Here is a 19340-nt window from a genome sequence, read left to right on the forward strand (position 1 = left end):
ACACAGCTTGCACAGAATACGGTCACTCAGTATTAGAAGTGAAGCCGGCTCTCTTTCCTTCAAGCCATGTATATCTCCCGGAGCATATTTTGCCCGGAGTGGTTCATTAGTCTTGTCCCGTGCCGCCATGATCGACACAATTTTGATTCGCCTGCGTAGAACCGAATGCGAGCAGCCCGGAACCAAACTTCATCCGCCCGTGGGTGATGGATGATTCATGCCTGCCTGCCATGACCCCAGCCGCATCAACACACCCCTCCGGGATGCCACTCGCGCAATTCCTCTCTCGGTTCCACTTTGGCGGACTTCGCCGGTAGGATACGCGGGCTTTGCAGCCGGATTGGATCACAGATCCAGATGGACATGGCTCTTGATTCGGCCGTCAATAGCGATTCACCATTATCCCTCATCCATGCCATGCTTGCACACCCAGGGCCCAGGGGAGAGGACAGGCATGGCAGCTAAAGCAGGTACTGGAATCTAGAGCATGGATGGAAGCTTCTGAGATGACAGCTTGGACTGTTTGGGAGGAGAACAATGGCCTAGGGTCTAGGGAGTCTTTTCTGAAAGCCGCCATTTGGGCTCCAAATGGCGAAAGCAAGGATTGACTTGCCTCGTACGGCTGTCTGTACTGGCGGTCCAGCCATTCATGCTCATTGGTCTGGCCCTGTGGTATATATGGAACGAGCTCACCGATCAGGAGACACGGCCATGGATCATCTCCTCCGTGAGAGAAACCACCCGCTGCTTTCGTCATCAAGCGCGCGGTAAACCCGATCTCACGATGATCGTTCTTTGATAGGTGTGCAGGGTTGGCCGTGTCGTTGGCTGGGAGGATGGTTGCAATGATGGCTTTAAGGGGGTTAGTCTTGAGCTGCTCACCGGTCAGGGGGGGAGACGTAGAAGAAGGATTAAAAAGATGTTGAAACAGCAGTTCGTTGTCGTTCGTCTCGTCCAACTCATCAGTGGCCTCGTTACACTTTTCTGGTTTCCATCACCCTGAGTCTTTCACTATGGTTCGCTCGTTGTTTTCATTCGCCCTGCTTGGCGCCCAGGCCTTGGTCAACGCCGCCGCCGAGGTTGAAACCCGCACCATCGACGAGATCTACCAAGCCGCTCTCGCCGAGGGCGGTATCGTCACCCTGTGGCACGGCGGCGACGAGGCCACCCAGCAGAACTCGCTCAAGGCCAACTTCGAGAAGAAGTTCCCTGGCGTCACCCTCAACGTCACCGTCGACCTCTCCAAGTACCACGACGGCCGCCTCGACCAACAGATCGCCGAGGACAACGTCTACGTCGACAGCATCATCCTGCAGACCCTCCACGACTTCCCCCGCTGGGCTTCCGAGGGTGCCCTCCTGGACTATGCGCCTCTAGGCCACGACCAGATCCTCCCCGAGTTCAAGAGCAATGAGACAGCCGCTTACTACGGCCTCTTCATCATCGCCTGGGTCAACCAATGGCACTCGGGCAAGCTTCCCAACGTCGCCCCTGTCGAGTGGGAGGACTGGGTCAAGCCCGAGTTTAAGGACAAGCTCGTCCTGACCTACCCCAACGACGACGATGCGGTCCTCTTTGCCTTTGACCTCATGTAAGTTCTCGGCCCTCTGTTGCAACCCTTTCACGATACAGATACGAAGACACACACACACACACACACACAATTACATACAATTTAAAAGACAATGGCTAACACACGCGAAAAAAACAGCATCAAGCAGTACGGCACCGCCTGGCTCGACAAGCTTCTCGCCCTGAACCCCCGCTGGGTCCGCGGCACGCAGACGCCTCGCACCATCTACGCCAAGAACGACACCCAGTGGGCCGCTACCTTCACCTCCTCCGGCAGCGTGAACCCGGTCTCCCCAACCAAGATCGCCCTCCCCGTCGAGGGCAAGTTCGTCTCGTGGCCCCAGACCGGCGGCATCCTCAAGAACGCCCCCCACCCGGAGGGCGCCAAGCTCCTGCACGCCTACATCCTCAGCACGGAGTTCCAGCAGCTTCGCGGCGGCTGGAGCGTCCGCGGCGACGTCGCTCCCCCGGCTAACTTCCCTGCCATCCTCGACGTGCCCGGCACAGATCCCACGGCGTTCGGCAAGTGGATGTCGGACCGCGCGGCTGTCGAGAGGTTCCGCTTCTGGCTGGAGGACCGCCTTGGCACTGCTCAGGGTCTTAGCCCCATCATCGATGATCTTTGAGGGCGTCAAGCTGCAAAGGTGGCCATGATTCATTGTGTACATAGTTTTTGCTTCTGATTTGCCCGGGGAATCGCCTGCCTACTCTTCTAGTAAAATAGCTTACCATTGCCATCAAATACCATTGCTATCAAATACAAGGCCGATTGACTTCTGTGACACCAACGACCCGCACAGCCTGACGACTCGAGCATCAACCACATCGTGAAACTGCATGACTACGTTGAGAGCGAAATGCAGATAAGCACAGCGTCGAGAACGCATGTATTTCGGACTCCACGTGCGTGCGCCGCAAAAATCTTCAAGCAATGCGCCAGCGCAATCCATCTGCAGGGATCTTTTGTTGGACATGTGTAGCACTCGGATATTCCAATCCGGATCAGGAGGGAGAGGCCTTCAGGAGAACTGGAGCTGGCGGTGCCGTGAACCGGTTCCCCTGAGGCAGGCAATTTACGACCCATGTCCGGTCTGACGTGCGATTAAGGTGCGATGACACACGCATGGGTCCAACGTTTGTTCCGTTTAAAGTGTGAGCAGCGCCAAAGTGTAAGTTATTGACTCTGTAGGGCTCCAGGACCTCATTTCTTCTAGCCGCCAAGGATCACGAGCTCCTCCGCCGATACCTCTGTACACCTGCTTCGTTTTTCGCTCCCGGTCAAGCGGCAGCAGGCCAAGGGGGTTGAGGCAAAGTCCCGTCGAGAAACGGCGCGCCTCGGTTTGGAGAGGCTGCAGGCGGACATGGGTCTGCGCGACTCATGAGCCGAATGGTTGAAGGCGAGATCCCAGACGGAGGAGCAGCGCTACCTCGCTGGCTCAAGCCTCCGCCCGCGTGACGCTGACGAAGCTAACCCCAGAAAGACTGATTGGTATTTTCCGCCGAGGTTTCTATGTAGAAGTCAGGGAGCGGAGCATCGTCGGACATGTCGCTGATGCAAAAGAGCGATTCCGGGTCGGCATGACCCAAACGTCTCGCTACTCCAAAAAGCTGGAGACCATGGTTTCAATTCAAAGCACTTTAGGATGTCGAGATGAGGCCTGTATTCAATCGGTAGGAAATGAGTCATGTTGTAGTTTCATAAGTCCCTCTCTCTCGCTGTTCGCAATACCACAAATTTCTCGAGGCCTATCTTCCACCTGAGTTCAATCGCTAAGCAACATAGGGTAAGTGAGCGTCGTCGACAACTAGCCTTGTTATGGCCAACCCCTTGGTCAATAAGCCGCTCTATCTTTGAGTAAGGCAGCGATCTCAACCTGACCGTCTCACAGCCTCCGGTCTTCAAAGGGAGCGAAACCAGCAAGGGCAAAAGTGACTATTCTTTTGTCATATGTGCTCTCATAACCCGGCAGCCTAACAACACGGCCCGGGGAGGGGGGGGATGTCCTTGGAAGGCTGACCCGTACCTGGCTGGCGTGACGATGGAAGAATTCATCGCTGGCATGCAAGACCCGGGACTTGCTTGATGCACTACATCGGCAACGAACAGGAAACGCAGCGGAGCAACACGATATCCAGCGAAGGAGCCCGCGCCAAGGCGATCTCCTCCATCATTGACGACATGACGACCCCAGAGCTCAAACGTCGTTAGGCCCGGTGTGACGTCCGTTATGTGCTCGTATAAACTCGTCCTCCAGACTCATGCCTGCGAGTGCGACCGCATCCTTCGAAACCTCTCTTCTGGGGCTTTTTCGTCTCGGACTGATTCGCTACCTACTCGAGAGCCGAGTCCGTTAATGGCAACCTAAAGCTCGAGGTGACTGACGTCGTCGTCGGGAGCCTCTAGTCTCTAGGGCGATAACGTCCTCGACGCCATGCTTTCGGCTCTGTCTCGGAGTCGAAGGACAACGACATGATACGCAGAGTCCTCATCCATCACTACCTCCGCAACCACGACTCAGAAGACTGTCTTACAGGGACACCGCGAGCCGATGGTTCACCATTTTCCAGCACGTCGGCCTCAGCCAGGCGAAGACAGGGTGGCCATATCCCTGACGGCTTTGTTCTCGAAGCCACGTTCATCCTCTGCCGTGGCCGGACGCAAACCACACTTCCTCAATGGAGCGCACAGCTCCACAGAGACCCAAACAATGGCGGATTGAGGACGCAAATAAATGCAGCAGTGCAATATTGACGACAAACAATGGAAGCAGTTCCACGGCAAGAGATTGCGGCAAACTACAGCATGGTCCCCCTAGATACTGCGGGTGATCGATCCCCTGGCATTCGGGATTCCGCACTCGAGCTCCCAGAGTCGTAGCCATAAAGGCTCCAGCGTTCCTCGACTGAGATACGTTTCACGCTTCAACAACTTCCACATCCCACACGGAAATCACAAATCGGAACCGGGTGACTTACACCAGGAACGCGTAGTAAATTGTCGAGGTACCCACCCCAATGGTGATTCGAGTACAACAGCAAGGCTGTCCAAGACGACAGCAACCTAGGGTCGGTTGAGAGATTGCCGAAAACATGACACGGGTGAAACTTGTCGACTACTCCGAAAGCGACGGTGAAAGTGCCTGCGAAGACGACTCTGGGGATGCGGACGTACCAGTCGTTCTACGCCCACACCCTCCCGAGCCCCAGAGCGAAAACGAACTCGCTCAGATCGTTATTGAGCTGCAGCACCAGTACACGGAGGAGGTCGAAGAAGTCCAAGGACGACAGCAAGAGTCCGAGCGGCAGTTGAGAGTGTGGAAGACAGAGGTCGAAGATAGGCTGCAGATGCAGGTCAACGTCATGGCCGCGATCATCAAAGTGAGTGTCGGAAACCGATCGGAATAGTACTTCCCATGTGCGGCGCCTCTTACGAGCAGCCTATTCTGACTGGTAGTAAGGAAGTGTTCGGCGTCGATGCCGCCGATCCGGCGATACGAGAGTATACGCAGCGAAGTCATGACGGCGCGAAACCACAGGTGCCGCCAACATCGTCGCCGACCGTGTCTGCGAATGTTGAGCCACACGTTCCCTTCCCGGAACACAGGGATGCTTGCAGACAGCTTTCGCCGGTTCACGCCATAGAGACTCCGCCGGAACGCTCGTTTCGGGATGGGGATGGAGGACATCGACTGAAGACCGCTTGGCCCATCCCGCCATCGGCGAGGCACAGTACTGGCAAAAGGGTGCCCAGGCAACTTCGTGGACCCCACGATCGCGCGAGGAACACCAGAAAGAGTACCGGCAGAGCTAATCACGAAGAAGAAATCGGCGCCGAGCAAGTAATAGCCGTGGAGGTCACCGAAGAGCCGTGCAAGGTGGACGAGGATCCCACGTCCGCTGTCGGCATGGACGGCGGTCTGCAACAGCCGCTTCGCACCCAAGCTGTGGCTGCCAATCCCTATGACGATCCCAAATATTTCAGTACACTAGCCGTCTTCAGCAACGACGGAACCGAACGTCCGGTGTTCAAGTTCCACAGGCATCCTGAGACGGTGGAAGAACAGTGGGCCGAGTTCAGATACGGTCTTCACAGTCAGCCGCCCGTCGAACGGCTGGAGGAGCTGTACAGGGCCAAGTGGCGAAACAGCACCTATGGCCGGTCTTGGTTCACTCGCCGGAAAGCATTCTGGGACAAGGTGAAGGACTTGCTGGCTGAGGGGCGGACGGAGCAGGAGGCACTGGGCGTGATGAGTCGGCTTGCGGAGGGGGGAGGCGTCCCGAGTCTGATAGCGCAACTTTGCAGGGAGCGAGGACACGGGTCACGCCCGGACAGGCGAAACGGCCGGTCTCGACTGCCGAGCAAAAGGAGACGGAGAGGTGATGGATGCGACGAAGAGGAGACTATCGACAGCGGGTCGGGGAGCGATGATGAGGCAGTCCCTGGTCGGTCGAGTCCCCCGAGGCTGCGGAAGAGAGCCAGAGCTGTGGTTGACGAAACTTTGGAAGGAGATGAAGGAGACTAGCCGAGTCGCCCCGGCGTAGCGGTCTATTAGAGACTTTTATTTGTAGTCCTGCCGCAAAACTGCCCATGTTCTTATTTCTGCCAGATCCAAGCTCGCCATCGCACACTCTTGCTTGTTGGCTGACAAACACAGATTTTGGTTGGCAACGGGTTTCTCCTGGACCAATTCTTTGGCGACAACGTGAACCAGAGAACCGACGAGTACGGTGGCAGTCTCGAGAGCAGAAGTCACTTCGTGTTCGAGGTCGTCGAAACGGGGGCTACACCGCCGTCAGCGGTGTCCTGGCCGTCGAAAATGACTTCGCTGACGCCGTTTCGTACGGTCGACGCTTCATACCCAACCCTGATCTTGTCCTACAGATCCGCCTGAACCAGCCTCTGTCTCCATATGACCGCGATGCGTTCTACACTCACGGGGCGCGGGGCTATACCACGTATCTCGCGTCGAAGCCATCCAGGACATGGAAGCCACGCTGGATGGTGCGGGCGTCGATGCGCAGACCAACGGCGATGCACATGCTGGCAAAGTCAACCCTCATCGCGCTTCAATATCACACCCCTCTGAAACGAATAAAGCTCCGACTCTGAAGAGAGTTGCCGTGGTTTAAACGGATGTGTCGGGCATGCTGGTCGCATCGGCGTTCCAGCGACTGGGCGAGCTCTCTGTGCGAGTCTTTGAGTGAAGAAAAGTTACTGGCGGGATTTGGGTCCAGGATCACTCATCAACTTCCAGTCCGACTTTTCCTGCACTGTCATCGCTAACACAGGTGCCAAATTCGATCATCCTATACAGTATGCAACCAGTGTCAAAGATGTTGCCACTCTTGTTGAATAAGCAAACGACGTCAGGCTGACCCTGCGTCGTGAGGAGCCAGATGGAACCAATACATGGTTTTCGGAAACCTTTGATCACCTCGTCGTCGTCACGGGTCACAAGATTATTCCATGAGTCCCTGACGTGCCGGGGCTGGGCGACTGGAAGGGTAACTTGAGGCAGGCGACGTGTTGGCGATCGGGCGAGCATCTGAAAGACCAGAATATCCTCGTCGTCGGCAACAGTGAAAGCGCCATCGACATTGTACTGCAGTCTCTTCCACACGTCCAAAGCGATGTGTACGTGTCACGAAAGTCGCAGCATCCGCGCTACTCAACCGTATTCGACAAGCTCCGCATCAAGGTTGTAGCAACGCTTGACTGTTTCGAGGCTAACACGATCCATTTGATGGACGGCATGGTAATTGTGGGAGTTAACATGGTTATCTTCGCTACGGGATACTTTTACACGTACCCGTTCCTCTCGCACGTGCTGCCACAGCCACAAGGCCCAGGGGGTCATCGGGTGCCAGGCTTGTACCAGCACATCTTTGACCTGCACAACCTCAATACAATTGCATCCGTGGGTGCCGCCAACGCGTCACTGACCTGGATTTCGTGGGAGAAGGCAGCGTTCTCGATAGCCCTTCTCTGGTCGGGGCGGCTAAGGTTGCCGAGCCCAAGCAGGGAGGCAATGCTGGCGTGGGAGAAACGACGTCTCGCGGAGAAGGGGGACAGGGTGTTCCATGTTGTAGAGCTGCCATACAAGCGCGTGCGGTACTTTGACGATCTCAACGAGCTGGCCACCGAGTACGTTTTGGACGCGGCAGCCGACGACACGCTTCTACAGGCCTTCCCGTTCGAATATGTTATGAAACTCCTCGCTACCCGACGGTGGAAGCTGGAGAAGTACGGTAAAACGGAAGACGGTCTTGTGAGGACAGTGTCTATAACGTAAGCCACAAGCAAGCGGGACGCCATGGCGTAGTAAAGTTGGCCAAATGTAAATGTAGGATTTGACATTTTCGATAGCTTCATTATAGCGTATGTTGAGGAAGTAGTTGGCATCGGTTTCAAAGCGGCTCATGGGCTGCAGCGCATGAATTCGAGACAAACTTCGAATCTAGTTGGCAGGTCGGCTGATGCTTCGCGGCGGGAGAATCACGACGCGTTGTTGGGGCGGGAATGAGGGACGTGGGTCACGGGCGGTGTTGGGCAGTGAAGCGGTGATCCAGAACGGCGGAGTAACGGGCAACGGGGTCGACCCCGAACAAGGGTTTGAGTGTCGGCGATGTTTTATGCATGGGGTCCCTGTCGACAAGAATCCGAAAGAGCCCGCGAAAGTGGTGTGATCTCTCGGGTCGGGGGGATCAGGGTATCAAGGGCCGTTGTCGTTCCTGTTGATTGGTTGGAATGTGTGTGTGTCAGACGAATGCAGAACGTCGTTATGGGCGCAACGGTCTTCGGTCAAGATCGAGTATCTTGGTCGAGGCATGCGAGCAGAGGGTCCAGGGAAGCTGTTCTAATCAATGGTCAGTCAGGCAAGCAAACAAAAACGACAAGGCATTATCGGTGTCGCATTGAAGTTGAGAGGAGGAGGGTTGGGAAGGATAAACTCGAGAGATGAAAAGTGAGGCAGGAAACATGCATAACCCAGGCAGATTGCAAACAAACACGCCGATCTGGATCTGCCATAGCGTGATAAATTGGATCATTTCCAGTAATCAGATCACCCATGCTGTCGAAAGGTTTTTTTTTGCGTGAGCGTCTCGATTTACCGTAGTCATGTGGCAAGCTGTCCCTGTCGACTTTCTACGGTGGAGTTTGGACAGGTGATAATAGTCTGTACTTTGACCTCTGTTCATTCGGGGGGGGGGGAGAGAAGAAGTAGAACGCAGCCTCAGATACCTATCTACCCAGATGCCAAGGTACTCCGGTTCCTCCCTGCTTATCTACCCACCTACCTAGGTAGATAATTTACGTGCTCTAGGTACTGTACAGATCGGTGTCACATGTGCAAACTGGCGGGCATCGCAGAAGGGAAAGAACGAACGTAAAGCTTTTGGCCAGAGACACGGATAAGGAAGGAGACGGCGGCGAAGTGCCTTCTCGAGTCTGGGAACTCCGACTTTAACCAATAGTGGCCGGCAGCCCTGCGAAAGTGGACTGCAGCAGCCGGTATCCACATGCGTTCCACTACCTATTCCATCTCTTTGGGACTTTGGGTGAGTCTCTGGTCTTCGTCCTCGCCCTCGTCCATCGTCATCCTCGCAATAGCCATGACCAAATCGCAAATCCCATCCCACGACTGCACCTCGGATTCGCCCGTTCATCTGTCCATCCCAACCTCCGGCACTGCGCTGTTTCTCGTTCCCCCCACCTCCTCGCCAGTCAACAGTCAGTCTTCGTCGTCCACAAGCACCAGGCCAGGTCGCTTGTTCCCGTCGGATTAGTCCCCATCGATCAGCTCGTTCACAAACGCGGGCTTGGCAATGCGTTGCGCGCAAAAGTCGATGCCAAGACACATGATGGCTTGTCAACTTGTGGCAGCCGAGGGGCTGCTGTAGCCTCGACAACGTCATTCTTCCTTCTTGCTGTTACCCAACAAGTGTTTACACTTCAGCCAACACATGCATCGCTGTGCGTCCTCCCGCTGGGAGCATGTCTCTCTAATTGGCAACGGACACGGACCTGAAAGGGGCAGACAAGCCCACGCCTGGCCCGCTTGGCAAGTCATCAAGCCATCATTGACCAAGGCACCTCAGCATTTAGGTACGAAGGAATCGCACCCGCGCTCATACACGACGACCAAACCCTATCCGCATTCGCATCCGCATCCATCAACTGCAGAACCACAAACCCCCTTATCTGCATTTGGATCGCCCCAAAAAGGCCAAAAAGGGGGGCCGTTCGTTGTCGGACACTCCTGAAGCGTGGGAGTCCTTGAGACTGCGGTGGACTCGTGGTGGAGTGTGCATCGGAGCAAAAACAAGAGAGGAGAAAAAAGAAAGGAAAACCTGGGGGAATGTTGCTACGCCGCGGCGGGCCCGTCCCATCTAAATTCCTCTCCATGCTGGGCTTCTCACTTCCCCCTCTCCCTCGTCTAACCCTGCACCTCTTCCCCGTCCGGCCTTGCTGACTTGTGTTGCCGTGTCGGTGTAGCTCTGCCAAGTTCTCTGACTGCTTTACATAAGGTCGCCATCTCGCATCGCGCCCTTGCTCGGCCTCCCCCCCCGCGAGCTGCTCGTTGGGTAAGACACGCCTGGGCATACATCTGTTCCTTCGTTCTCGTTCAACCCTCTCGCGACTCGCCAGCGTCGGACTCAAAGCTCAAACGCTGTCTCACCTCGCGTACATCCTCCCCCCTCCTAATCAAGATCTAATATCTCACCGTCGCGCCTCTCTCTCTCCCTTTCACTTTGACAACGCTCTTAATCTCTCCAACGCCGCTCTTTGCCTGCCCACCATGGCTTCAACGTCATTGCTGCTATCCCTCCCCGACGAGGTTCTCCTCCAGATCGTGGGCCATCTGACGCCGCCGCTCGATGGCCTCGATATCCCGTTCCAGGCCTACACCGACCCAGATGGCGTCGTCGTCACAAACCGCGTCGCCCTTTACCGACTCGCCTTTGTATGTCGTCGCTTGTCCGATCTGGCCATCCCCCATCTGTACCAGACCGTCTATCTCTGGGGCCAGACCCGGCTTCAATCACTGCTCCAGACTCTGCTTGAGCGTCCTGAGTTGGGCGAGAACATGCGCATCCTTTCCTACGTCTCTTGTCTGGGCACAGATCACTATCCCACCGACGTTCTCTGCCCCTATAAGCGCACCCAATGGCGCCGCCTGGTAGATGCCTCGCCGCGCTTCCCAGATCGCATCAAGACTGCAGTGCGTGACGCCAAGACGGAGCTCGAATTCGCCCAGATCGTCTTTGCTCTCGTTCTCTACTCTTCACCGAACCTGCGTACCCTGCACATGCGCATGCCCTTCGCCGCCGGGGAGTATCAGAAGCTCAAGGCCATCCTCACGCCCGACATCGAACCCGCCGAAGGCTCCCCCCGCGTCTTGGGTTCCCTCACTCGCGTCATGCTCGAGCCCATGCCCGACTTCCCTGGAGCGAGCTTCTGGCCCCGTCGTGAACTGCCGTGCCTCCTGCGGCTGCCCAATTTACGCTCCGTCGAGCTCGGCTCCGCTGTTTTCCGGCCCGCCGTCCTCGAGCCTGGCGACGGCTGGGGCGACGATGGCAGTTGGAAGAACGTTGAGGAGATTCGTCTTGTCCGCAGTAGCATGTGGGGCCAAGGCTGGCATGCCATCTGCGCCCTCTGCCCCAACCTGAAGCGTCTCGAAATGGGTCCCTCTGGTGTTGCCGAGCAGGCCGCCGACGGTGTACACAACCTCAACACGGCACTGTCTCTTGTTTCCGAAACTCTTGAAACCTTCTCGTTCGAGGGCATCCTGGCCGGCAATTTTTCTCAGCATATTGGCGGAGACGGCACCCTCACCTGCCTGCCCAAGATGACGGCCCTGCGCAATGTCAAGATTGATATTGGCATTTTGTACGGCAAACCCCAGAGCGTGGAAACTATCGACATCCGTCACCGCCTTCCGTTGTCGTTGGAGATCCTCGATCTGGCTGAACTCTGGCATGACGTGGAGGTTGACCAGCTTTCGCGCAAGGAGCGCTCCAAGTACGAACGGGGCCTGCAAGATACTTTGCACAAGCTCGTCTTCGAGACTAAAGACATATTGCCCAATCTGAAAGAGATTACCTTCCGGCCTAACCCTTTTTACGACCCATTTCCGATTCCAGAGGCTCTTACGTCCTGCGCTTCTGATATTAGTTTCAAGCTCGTCTACTAGACACTCTCACAAGATACGGATTTCCACGGTCGCCAAGCTCGTCTGGAGCAAAGGCGCAGTCGAGGCAGGAATCTCGAAAAGTTCTTATCAATTATGGAACATGTTACACGAACTTAGTCTAATACAATATACCATCTATCGCAGCCGACGCCTGTGTTCAGCCACCACAAAGTGAACAGCGGCCTACCCGTGTTCCGAGCGGAAGGGAATGGGACTCACTTGCCTAGAATTTCCACCAACTTCGGTGCCCCTTATCATCGGACGGCCCGCGGCGGTTTCGTTGTCGCTCAACCTCGTCGACAAAACGAACCGACTGACGTCTCTCTCGCCTCCGTACCGGTTCGTGTTCAGCGCCGCGCTCGTGGCCACGCGTCACCTTCGGACGCCCCCCGCGACGACGGTCTACCCGATCCCAGCTCTCGCGGCGAAAGTATCTCCACGGCTTATCGGTTTCGTTCTTTCGAGCCTCCTCTGAGCTGTTCTCACTCCGACGCCTGCGTCGCCCCCGACCCTCGACGATGCCGCCGACCCTCCGCTGCCCCAGCAGCTCGTACTTGCGGAGCAGGCCCACGTACTTGATCCAGCAATCCGCCAGGACCTCGGTGCTGAGCTTCAGATCGTCAATGTCAACAACCATCTCCTCGATGCGACGCGTCCAGCTGCACTCCCACTCTCGGAGCACGCGCTCGCATGCCGCGCCGTGGGAGCGCTGGTGCCGGGTCCGCTCTCTCTTGATTCTGAGGCCGGCCTTCTCGAGCTCTGACTCGGCGTGCAGGAGGATACGCCCGATGTCAAGGAGCTCGGAGACGGCAAAGCGGAAGTCGGAGGACTCGGCTGCGTGGAAATCTGGTTTCCGGTCGAAGGTGCGAAGGCTGCGCCACGGCATGTGGACCGTATCTTTGAAGTGGTCGGACGGCGCCTTGGAAGGGTGCCGGTTCGGATAGGAGTAGGAGGAGCGAGAACGTGACACGGAGCGGCGACGCGAGCGCGAAGATGAAGGACTCTGGGGCTCGGGGTCGTGCTTGCAGACGTACCGGTGGTAATCTGTTGGCCTCCGACATTTACGCGGACAGCGGTAAATTGCGACGTCGAGGCTGCAGCAGCCATGAGAGGGGCAGAGCCTGGAGGACGAGGTGAGATGATGGTGGCCGCGGGAGGACGGGTTGCATGGGCAAGACGGGGTGGCTTCGTAGGGGTTGGCATAGAGCGTCTTGGTCGAGGTGATGACGGGGCGGACGTCGCACGACATGGTGTGGGTGTGGACTCTGTAGCACATGTTGATGGGGTTTCTTGAAGTCTCTAGGGATTCCTTACCGATTAGTTATTCAGAGAGGCTGGCCAGGGTCGTTCTTCCTGGGTGGTCTCAGTCTGGGCGTTTTTGGTGTTGCTGATTCGAGACTCGGGGGGTGATGGTATATATCACTCGACGAGAGTATGGACTGTGAACAGAGACAAATCAGGCGGGAAATTTGGCAACCGCTGAAGGGATCGAGGCAGTCAATGCATTGTTCTCGAAAAAGGACGGATCAAAGGCTGAAAGAGCTTCTCCGGCGGCGACTGAAGAGGGCTGTTTTGCGGACAAGGAAGTTGTGGCGATCCATCCCGGCTTGTTCTCATGTCTTTGTTCACGAACAGTCGGTACACCGTCCATAGTCACTGGGATTCTGGGGGCCGGAAACAGGCCGACGGGTCAAGACTATCGCGATGGGCTATGAAGTGCTGGTTCATGCCACTTTGCCAATGTTTATGCTTGCATGTAATACAGAAAGAACTGACGCAAAGCACCAGGTGTTCGAACAACCTACAGAGGGATGTCATGTTGGTTCTTGGGATCCCAGATGCTGTGTGTCCAACAACCCTTGATTGAGCCACGCTTGAACCCGAGCTGTCAGGTAGGAGAACAGTCAGCGTACTTCAAGGGCCAGAATCCCTCCTTGTGCCGTATTTCTCGCCACTGTGGTCGTTGGAACGCGAGCTTGTGACGCGTCTAGCAGCTAGAAAGTGCACAGTACCTTCCTGTGCTTGTCGGCGCCAGAAGTGTTGCAGGATTTGGCTCTGCTTTCATTGTCTTCAGACTTGTTGGATTTCTTTCTCGGGGTTTCGCCGAACGGCCGTGTTGAGATGGCATACAAGAGAAAAAGGCCCAAGGCCTGTAGGGGGGTTAAAAATGCAGTGGAGAGTTGGCCCCCCACCCCCTTCCCCATCTGAACCCCCATTGGCTTCTTTCATCTCATGCGCAACGCTCCAGGCGCTCGTAAGATCAGCAAAAAGTGCCACATAGAGTAAATAAGCGACGAGTACTTAAAGGAGAAAAAGGCCTAAAGCCTGTGGGGGGGTTAAAAACGCAGTGAAGGACAGAAAGGCGACCAGGACATCTCATGTCACGCGAACCACTCCAAGCGAACCACTCCAAGCGCCCATAGGATCACCAAGAAGTGCTACATAGAGTAGGTAGGCAACTAGTACATACATAATGGGGGGTATGGTTCTGCAACCGCTCTTCATTAGTCCCGCATCAACAAACACTGTGTGATTGTGTTTTAAGTCAACTAACGCAACATTGCAGAACTATTGGCTTGAGTTATGCTCCATTGGCGATGTCTTCAACTGCAAAGGTTGGAGAGGCACAGGTGCCATTGCATTAGCCAAAAAGGACAACTTCAGTATTGGATAATATCTCCTCTCAATTGCAGAAACAACCCTTCATTGCGCCAGGAATGGGGAGAGAAAGAGAGAGAGAGAGAGAGAGAGAGAACCTTTGGCAGCCGAGATCCTCGTGCCATGATTCACATCACCACCAGACGACCTCCAAGTCCTTGTATATACTGGGGCTCCTTGCCGTTGACAACGCTCTTGCAGCAATGAACAGACAGGACGAGTTTGGGGAACGGGGCTTGACGGGCAAGATCATGTTTGTGCACAGAGACAACCCTTCCTGCCGGTCCGGTCCCGTCCTCAATGCCATCATCTATGTCCATCCGCTGGTCATCATGTCTTGGGTCCTGTCGCCCGACGGCCTCATCGAGGTCTTCATGGTGCGTCAACGCCCGCTCTTATCTCCTCTCCCTCCTTTATACCCCCTCATCTCCCTTCTGGCATCATCACTCTCATAAACCAACCCCTAAGTGAGCAATCTAGCCCCTTCAAGAACGCAAAGGCGGACCAGATCAGATTCCACTAAACAAAGCCCATTGCCGAGCGCCACAGGCGATCCTGTCGGCACTTGCTCAAGTTCACTCCCAAACACCCAGCCACGCACCCCTCAATGCCCGGTGTCCAGGTCGGCCTGCCTATTTCCCTGTCACAAGGGCATTCAGGGCGCATACGTCGAACGTGCGCCGTACCTACACTGTGCCGGTCGACCCTTGCTGTACCCTCTAGATCGCGAGGCCGCCGGCCAGGGGCTCCTTCATTGACGCCAAGTCGGTCTGCATCCTGAAGGAGGCGCCTGTGTTCGTCGACATATACGACTCTGGCACGCCGCCGGCCCTGCAGGAGGCGAAAGCAAGGGCCATGGAGACATCTTGTGCGGACGGGGAGGAAGCTGGGACGTCCTCAAGCAACACGACATTTAACAAGAAGGATTTATTTTTTGCTAAAACGGTTCTAAAAACATTTGTTGTTACTGTGTTCCTTCTTAATGCGTATGCTAACAGATGTAGGTGATGACTCCCAGAGGAAAAGAGCCATAGTAGACTTCTAAACACTCCCAGCTCGGGTGCCGCCTCATCCCCCGAGAACAAGCACGGAGAACTAAGCGGACAATGGGATTTTTTCGTATTTCACCAACTCATCTTGAACCAAGCTGGTCGTCTTAGACTGCTTTTGATACTTCTTCCTGTGCGATAACGTCGGCCCAAAAAGCGCATCTGCCCAGTGATATCTCGATAATTAAAGAGGGCAAACACCACACCATTCTCTCCTCCGCTTTCTGAACATGCTCCCCCCAGATGCCCTCAACCGTCTCAGCTTTGTATTCTCCATCTAGCCCGCTCCCGCCTTAAACCTCTCTCTTCCTCTTCGCCCACCCTTCGGTAGACCCATACACGCCATCCTGCAGGGGCCCAGGCCCGCCCACGCCGTACGCGCCGCCGTCGTCGTGAGCGGCCCTCTTTCGCCGTATCAGTAGAGCCACGGACCTGGGAGCATGTGTAAGCGGCGGCCGGTACCACGATGCGTGTTTCTCCGGAGGAGGAGGAGGACGATGTGGAGGAGGAAGAGGGGGATCGAGTAGCAGTTCTGGAGCGGCGGTGGGATGCCGCCGCCGCCGCCGTCGACGGGCCTCCGCACCTTTGATGAAGTTGTTCTCCTGCTCCCAGTGCGTCGGGATGCGCAGGACCTTGCTGTGGATCATGTTGAGCGCCAGCACGGCGTCCTCGGCGCGAACGACGAGCCTTGGCGATGGTCAGTAAGTCGGTGGGTTTTCCTCGTCGTCCAAATCAAGAGATGGAGGGGCAGTGGAAGAGACTAAAGGAAGAGAAAACAAAAAAGGACCCCCCGACTTACGAGACATTGATTTCGCTCGCCCCCTGGCTCACCATGAAGATGTTGATCTTGGCCGACGCCAGCGCCGCCATGATCTCGGCCGACACGCCGACCATGTTGCGCATCTTGTGCCCGACGACGGTCACGATGGACATGTTCTCCGTGATGATGACCTATTCCGAACCGACGTCAGCAAAACAAAAGCTTTCGGGAAAAGCAAAAGAAAAAAAGCTGACAAGAGGAGCCGATTACACCCCTCTCCCTCTCCCTCTCCCACAAACACTCACTTTTCCAAATTTCTCCAGCTCGGCCCTCAATCTCTGGTGCAGGGACGGCCCGTCCTCGGCGAGCTGGCACGCCAGGCTCACGCTCCGCTCGCTCGTCGTCACGAGGTCCGCCTTGAACCCCACGTCCTCGAGGCGGTCGAAGACGCCCGAGAGGAACCCCTGCGACTTGGTGTTCCTGTTGCACGCCACGTTGACGAGCAGGATGTCGTCCTTGGCCGTGACGGCCGTCGGCCGCCGCCGCTCCTGTCTCTCGCCGTGGTATCCGTTGCCCAGCATAAAGTCGATGGTCGGCAGCGTCGCCGACCTCGGCTCCGGCTTGACGTCGACGTCGACGTCGACGACCTTCTCGTCCCTCTTCTCCTCCTCCGTCGTCGATATCGGAGGCGTCATCAGGGCCTTCCGGGGCGTCAGGGGCGGCGTCGTCTGCGGCGTCGTCCGCGGCGTCGGGTAGATGATGGTGCCGCGGCCCGTCGGGTTGAAGACGTTCTTGAGCCGCAGCGGGATGTTGGCGCACCGAATCTGGTCCATGGTCAGCGGGTGGATGACCTCGCTGCCGTAGTACGTCAGCTCCGTCGCCTCCTCGGGCGTGACGGTCGACAGCAGCCTCGCCGAGGGCACCTTTCTCGGGTCCGCCGTGAAGATGCCGTCCACCTCCTTCCAGACCTGCAGCTCGACGGCTCCCGTGCCGACGGCGCACATGGCGGCGCAGAGGTCCGAGTACCCGCGGCCGACGTTCTTCAGCAGCGAGTCCGGCATGATGCCGAAGAAGCCCGTCACGACGGGGACGCAGTCGCCGCACCCCCGTATCCTCTTGGCGATCTCGTCCGCGACGAGGTGGTAGAACCGCGGGCCGAGGCTGCCCAGCGCCGCCTTCTGATCGAAGACGCTGCTGCCGAAGACGGTCTCGATGACGTCCTCGAGCACCACGGTTTCGGCGTGGACATCTTTGCTGCTGAGAAGGGCCGCGACGACACGGCAGGCCAGCTTCTCGCCCAGGGAGATGACGCGGTCCCGGGCGCGGGGCGACAGCTCCCCGATGATCTGGGCGGCGAGCAGGAAGCCGCGGAGGCTCTCGCACTCCTTGAAGATGACCGCCTTGGTGGTGTCGAAGATGTCGCGGCAGAGGTCGCTCCTCGTGCCGTTGGAGTTGACCAGGTGCTTTTCAAGCAGCCGGACGTGCGTGTCCCGTATGGCGTCGATGTTCCTGTTCAGCTGCGTCTGGGCCGAGAGGCCGGCCTCGGCGTGGGAGACGCACTCCAGCAAGAGGCTCGTTGTGCCGCTGGCCTTTGTGGAACCGGAGAGCGCCGAGCACACGACGACCAGGTTGTAGTCTCGCAGGTGAGACGGTATGATTTTGCTGCAGATCGGGTCGAGGAGCTTGCCCAGGCTCGTACCACCGTACTTCTGCACAAGCCAGGGCCTGTTGTCCCCGACGGCTTCCATGACGGGCGGTGGTACGGGGAGAGTTGGGGGGGAGGAGGGGAGAAGGGGAGGGGCCAGACAGGAGTGACGATCCTGTTTCTACGCTGGCGACGTAGAGAATCAGTCAGTCAGTCAGTCAGTCAGTCGATTGGAGACGCAACGATAGCGGTGAGTGGGCCGTAATGTTGGATTCGTGATGGGCGCTCGTCAAACTTGGTTTATTAGACTCCATTTATCGTCGACTCTGCCTACGGGGACTCGGTCAGCAAAACCAGGATTCGGTGGAATGAACGGTGAATCATGGCTCGGCTGCGGCGACGGCTCAACCAGGGTGTGTGTACGCGTGAGTGTCTGTTCGTGTATATCGGTGTGTGTGTGTGTCTGTATAAGTTGGTCTCGAGGGCTGATGGACGGAGTCGGCGAAGTCGCAACAACACCCACCCCCCCCCTCTACCCTTGTTTTCAGCGGTCATTGGAAAATGAAAACAGAGAGGAAAAAACGTGGACATTCCCACACATTCGGTTCCGTTCCGGGCCTGGACGGGGTTTTCGGCAATGGTGTCGGCGACTGCAGCATCATCGCGAACTCAAATCCCGGGCCGGGATTTGAAGGGCATAGCCGCATAGGCCAACTCCCTCACCATCTGTTTGAGCGAACGGCGAACTCCCGCTACGGAGCTATAGGTTCAAGCTCCAATTCCCGAGACAACAAAGAGGGGCGGCGGGGGGGGGTGTCCATTTGTTTCGGAACGGCGTTCCTTGCGCCGCGTCACAAGTTGTGGTGAGTGGACTCCCTCCGGCCTAGGTTTTGATGTTGGGGGTGTGGCGTGCTGCTGGGTTTTGGCGATGCGTCTCCTCGGGGACCTTTTGCGTCTAAGCCCAAGCCGTTGGTCCTGCGGCAGGGGGACAAAAGGGAGTATGCCGGTCGTGTTCGGTTCAACATGATGCTTGGGCAGAAAATACACCGGGCATATGTCGCCCTGCGTGACACATTGGCTCCCACTTGTCCAGCCCGAATTGGATCATCTCGTCACAGCACAACGCTGCAGAGTACACGATTAACGGGATAGAGGCAATGACGAAATATGGCAACCTCACTCAAAGCTGCAACGGGTCTACTGTCGTCCTGTGCTCTCGGTTGGTATAGGATAACGGCAAATAAGTTATGATGCCGAGAAGTAGGTTTTTGAATACCCGGATGTCGAACGCGAAAAGAGATCAGACGAAGGTGAGTAGTTTCGGCCAACCATGCCGATCCGACAAGCAACAACAACGATCTTCATGCGGAATGTGAGCTTCCTTTGATCGAGCCTCTCTGGCTGCTTACAAAGAAGCATGGGCGTCGAGACGTTATTGATGCCCAACCGGGCACTACTAA

At 56.6% G+C, this 19340-nt stretch overlaps 6 protein-coding genes across 6 annotated transcripts; 4 read left to right on the forward strand and 2 right to left on the reverse strand.

The window, feature by feature from the left end:
• Positions 1-1013: 1013 nt before the first annotated feature.
• CH63R_06574 (ABC-type Fe3+ transport system) lies at positions 1014-2198 on the forward strand (the record flags this gene model as incomplete). The annotated part of the gene is made up of 2 exons (XM_018301549.1): positions 1014-1591; positions 1712-2198. The coding sequence occupies 2 exons, from the start codon at positions 1014-1016 to the stop codon at positions 2196-2198; spliced, it is 1065 nt and encodes a 354-aa protein (XP_018159399.1).
• A 2464-nt stretch (positions 2199-4662) lies between these two features.
• On the forward strand, positions 4663-7865 carry CH63R_06575 (Thiol-specific monooxygenase; the record flags this gene model as incomplete). Its single annotated transcript, XM_018301550.1, is given in 7 exon segments — positions 4663-4950; positions 5031-5134; positions 5215-5367; positions 5555-5816; positions 6228-6364; positions 6370-6574; positions 7131-7865. Coding segments are annotated over 7 exon segments (1884 nt in total).
• Positions 7866-10373: 2508 nt separating this feature from the next.
• CH63R_06576 (uncharacterized protein) lies at positions 10374-11768 on the forward strand (the record flags this gene model as incomplete). Its single annotated transcript, XM_018301551.1, has 1 exon — positions 10374-11768. One exon carries the CDS (start codon positions 10374-10376, stop codon positions 11766-11768), a length of 1395 nt encoding a protein of 464 aa, XP_018159401.1.
• A 223-nt stretch (positions 11769-11991) lies between these two features.
• On the reverse strand, positions 11992-13017 carry CH63R_06577 (uncharacterized protein; the record flags this gene model as incomplete). Its single annotated transcript, XM_018301552.1, has 1 exon — positions 11992-13017. The coding sequence occupies one exon, from the start codon at positions 13015-13017 to the stop codon at positions 11992-11994; it is 1026 nt and encodes a 341-aa protein (XP_018159402.1).
• A 1612-nt stretch (positions 13018-14629) lies between these two features.
• Positions 14630-15617, forward strand: CH63R_06578 (uncharacterized protein; the record flags this gene model as incomplete). The annotated part of the gene is made up of 3 exons (XM_018301553.1): positions 14630-14803; positions 15150-15412; positions 15482-15617. The coding sequence occupies 3 exons, from the start codon at positions 14630-14632 to the stop codon at positions 15615-15617; spliced, it is 573 nt and encodes a 190-aa protein (XP_018159403.1).
• A 151-nt stretch (positions 15618-15768) lies between these two features.
• Positions 15769-17983, reverse strand: CH63R_06579 (Aspartokinase; the record flags this gene model as incomplete). Its single annotated transcript, XM_018301554.1, has 3 exons — positions 15769-16162; positions 16275-16426; positions 16541-17983. The coding sequence occupies 3 exons, from the start codon at positions 17981-17983 to the stop codon at positions 15769-15771; spliced, it is 1989 nt and encodes a 662-aa protein (XP_018159404.1).
• Between the last annotated feature and the right edge of the window lie 1357 nt (positions 17984-19340).

This window comes from Colletotrichum higginsianum, chromosome 4 (genome assembly GCF_001672515.1).
Source record: "Colletotrichum higginsianum IMI 349063 chromosome 4, whole genome shotgun sequence".
Taxonomy (NCBI): domain Eukaryota; kingdom Fungi; phylum Ascomycota; class Sordariomycetes; order Glomerellales; family Glomerellaceae; genus Colletotrichum; species Colletotrichum higginsianum.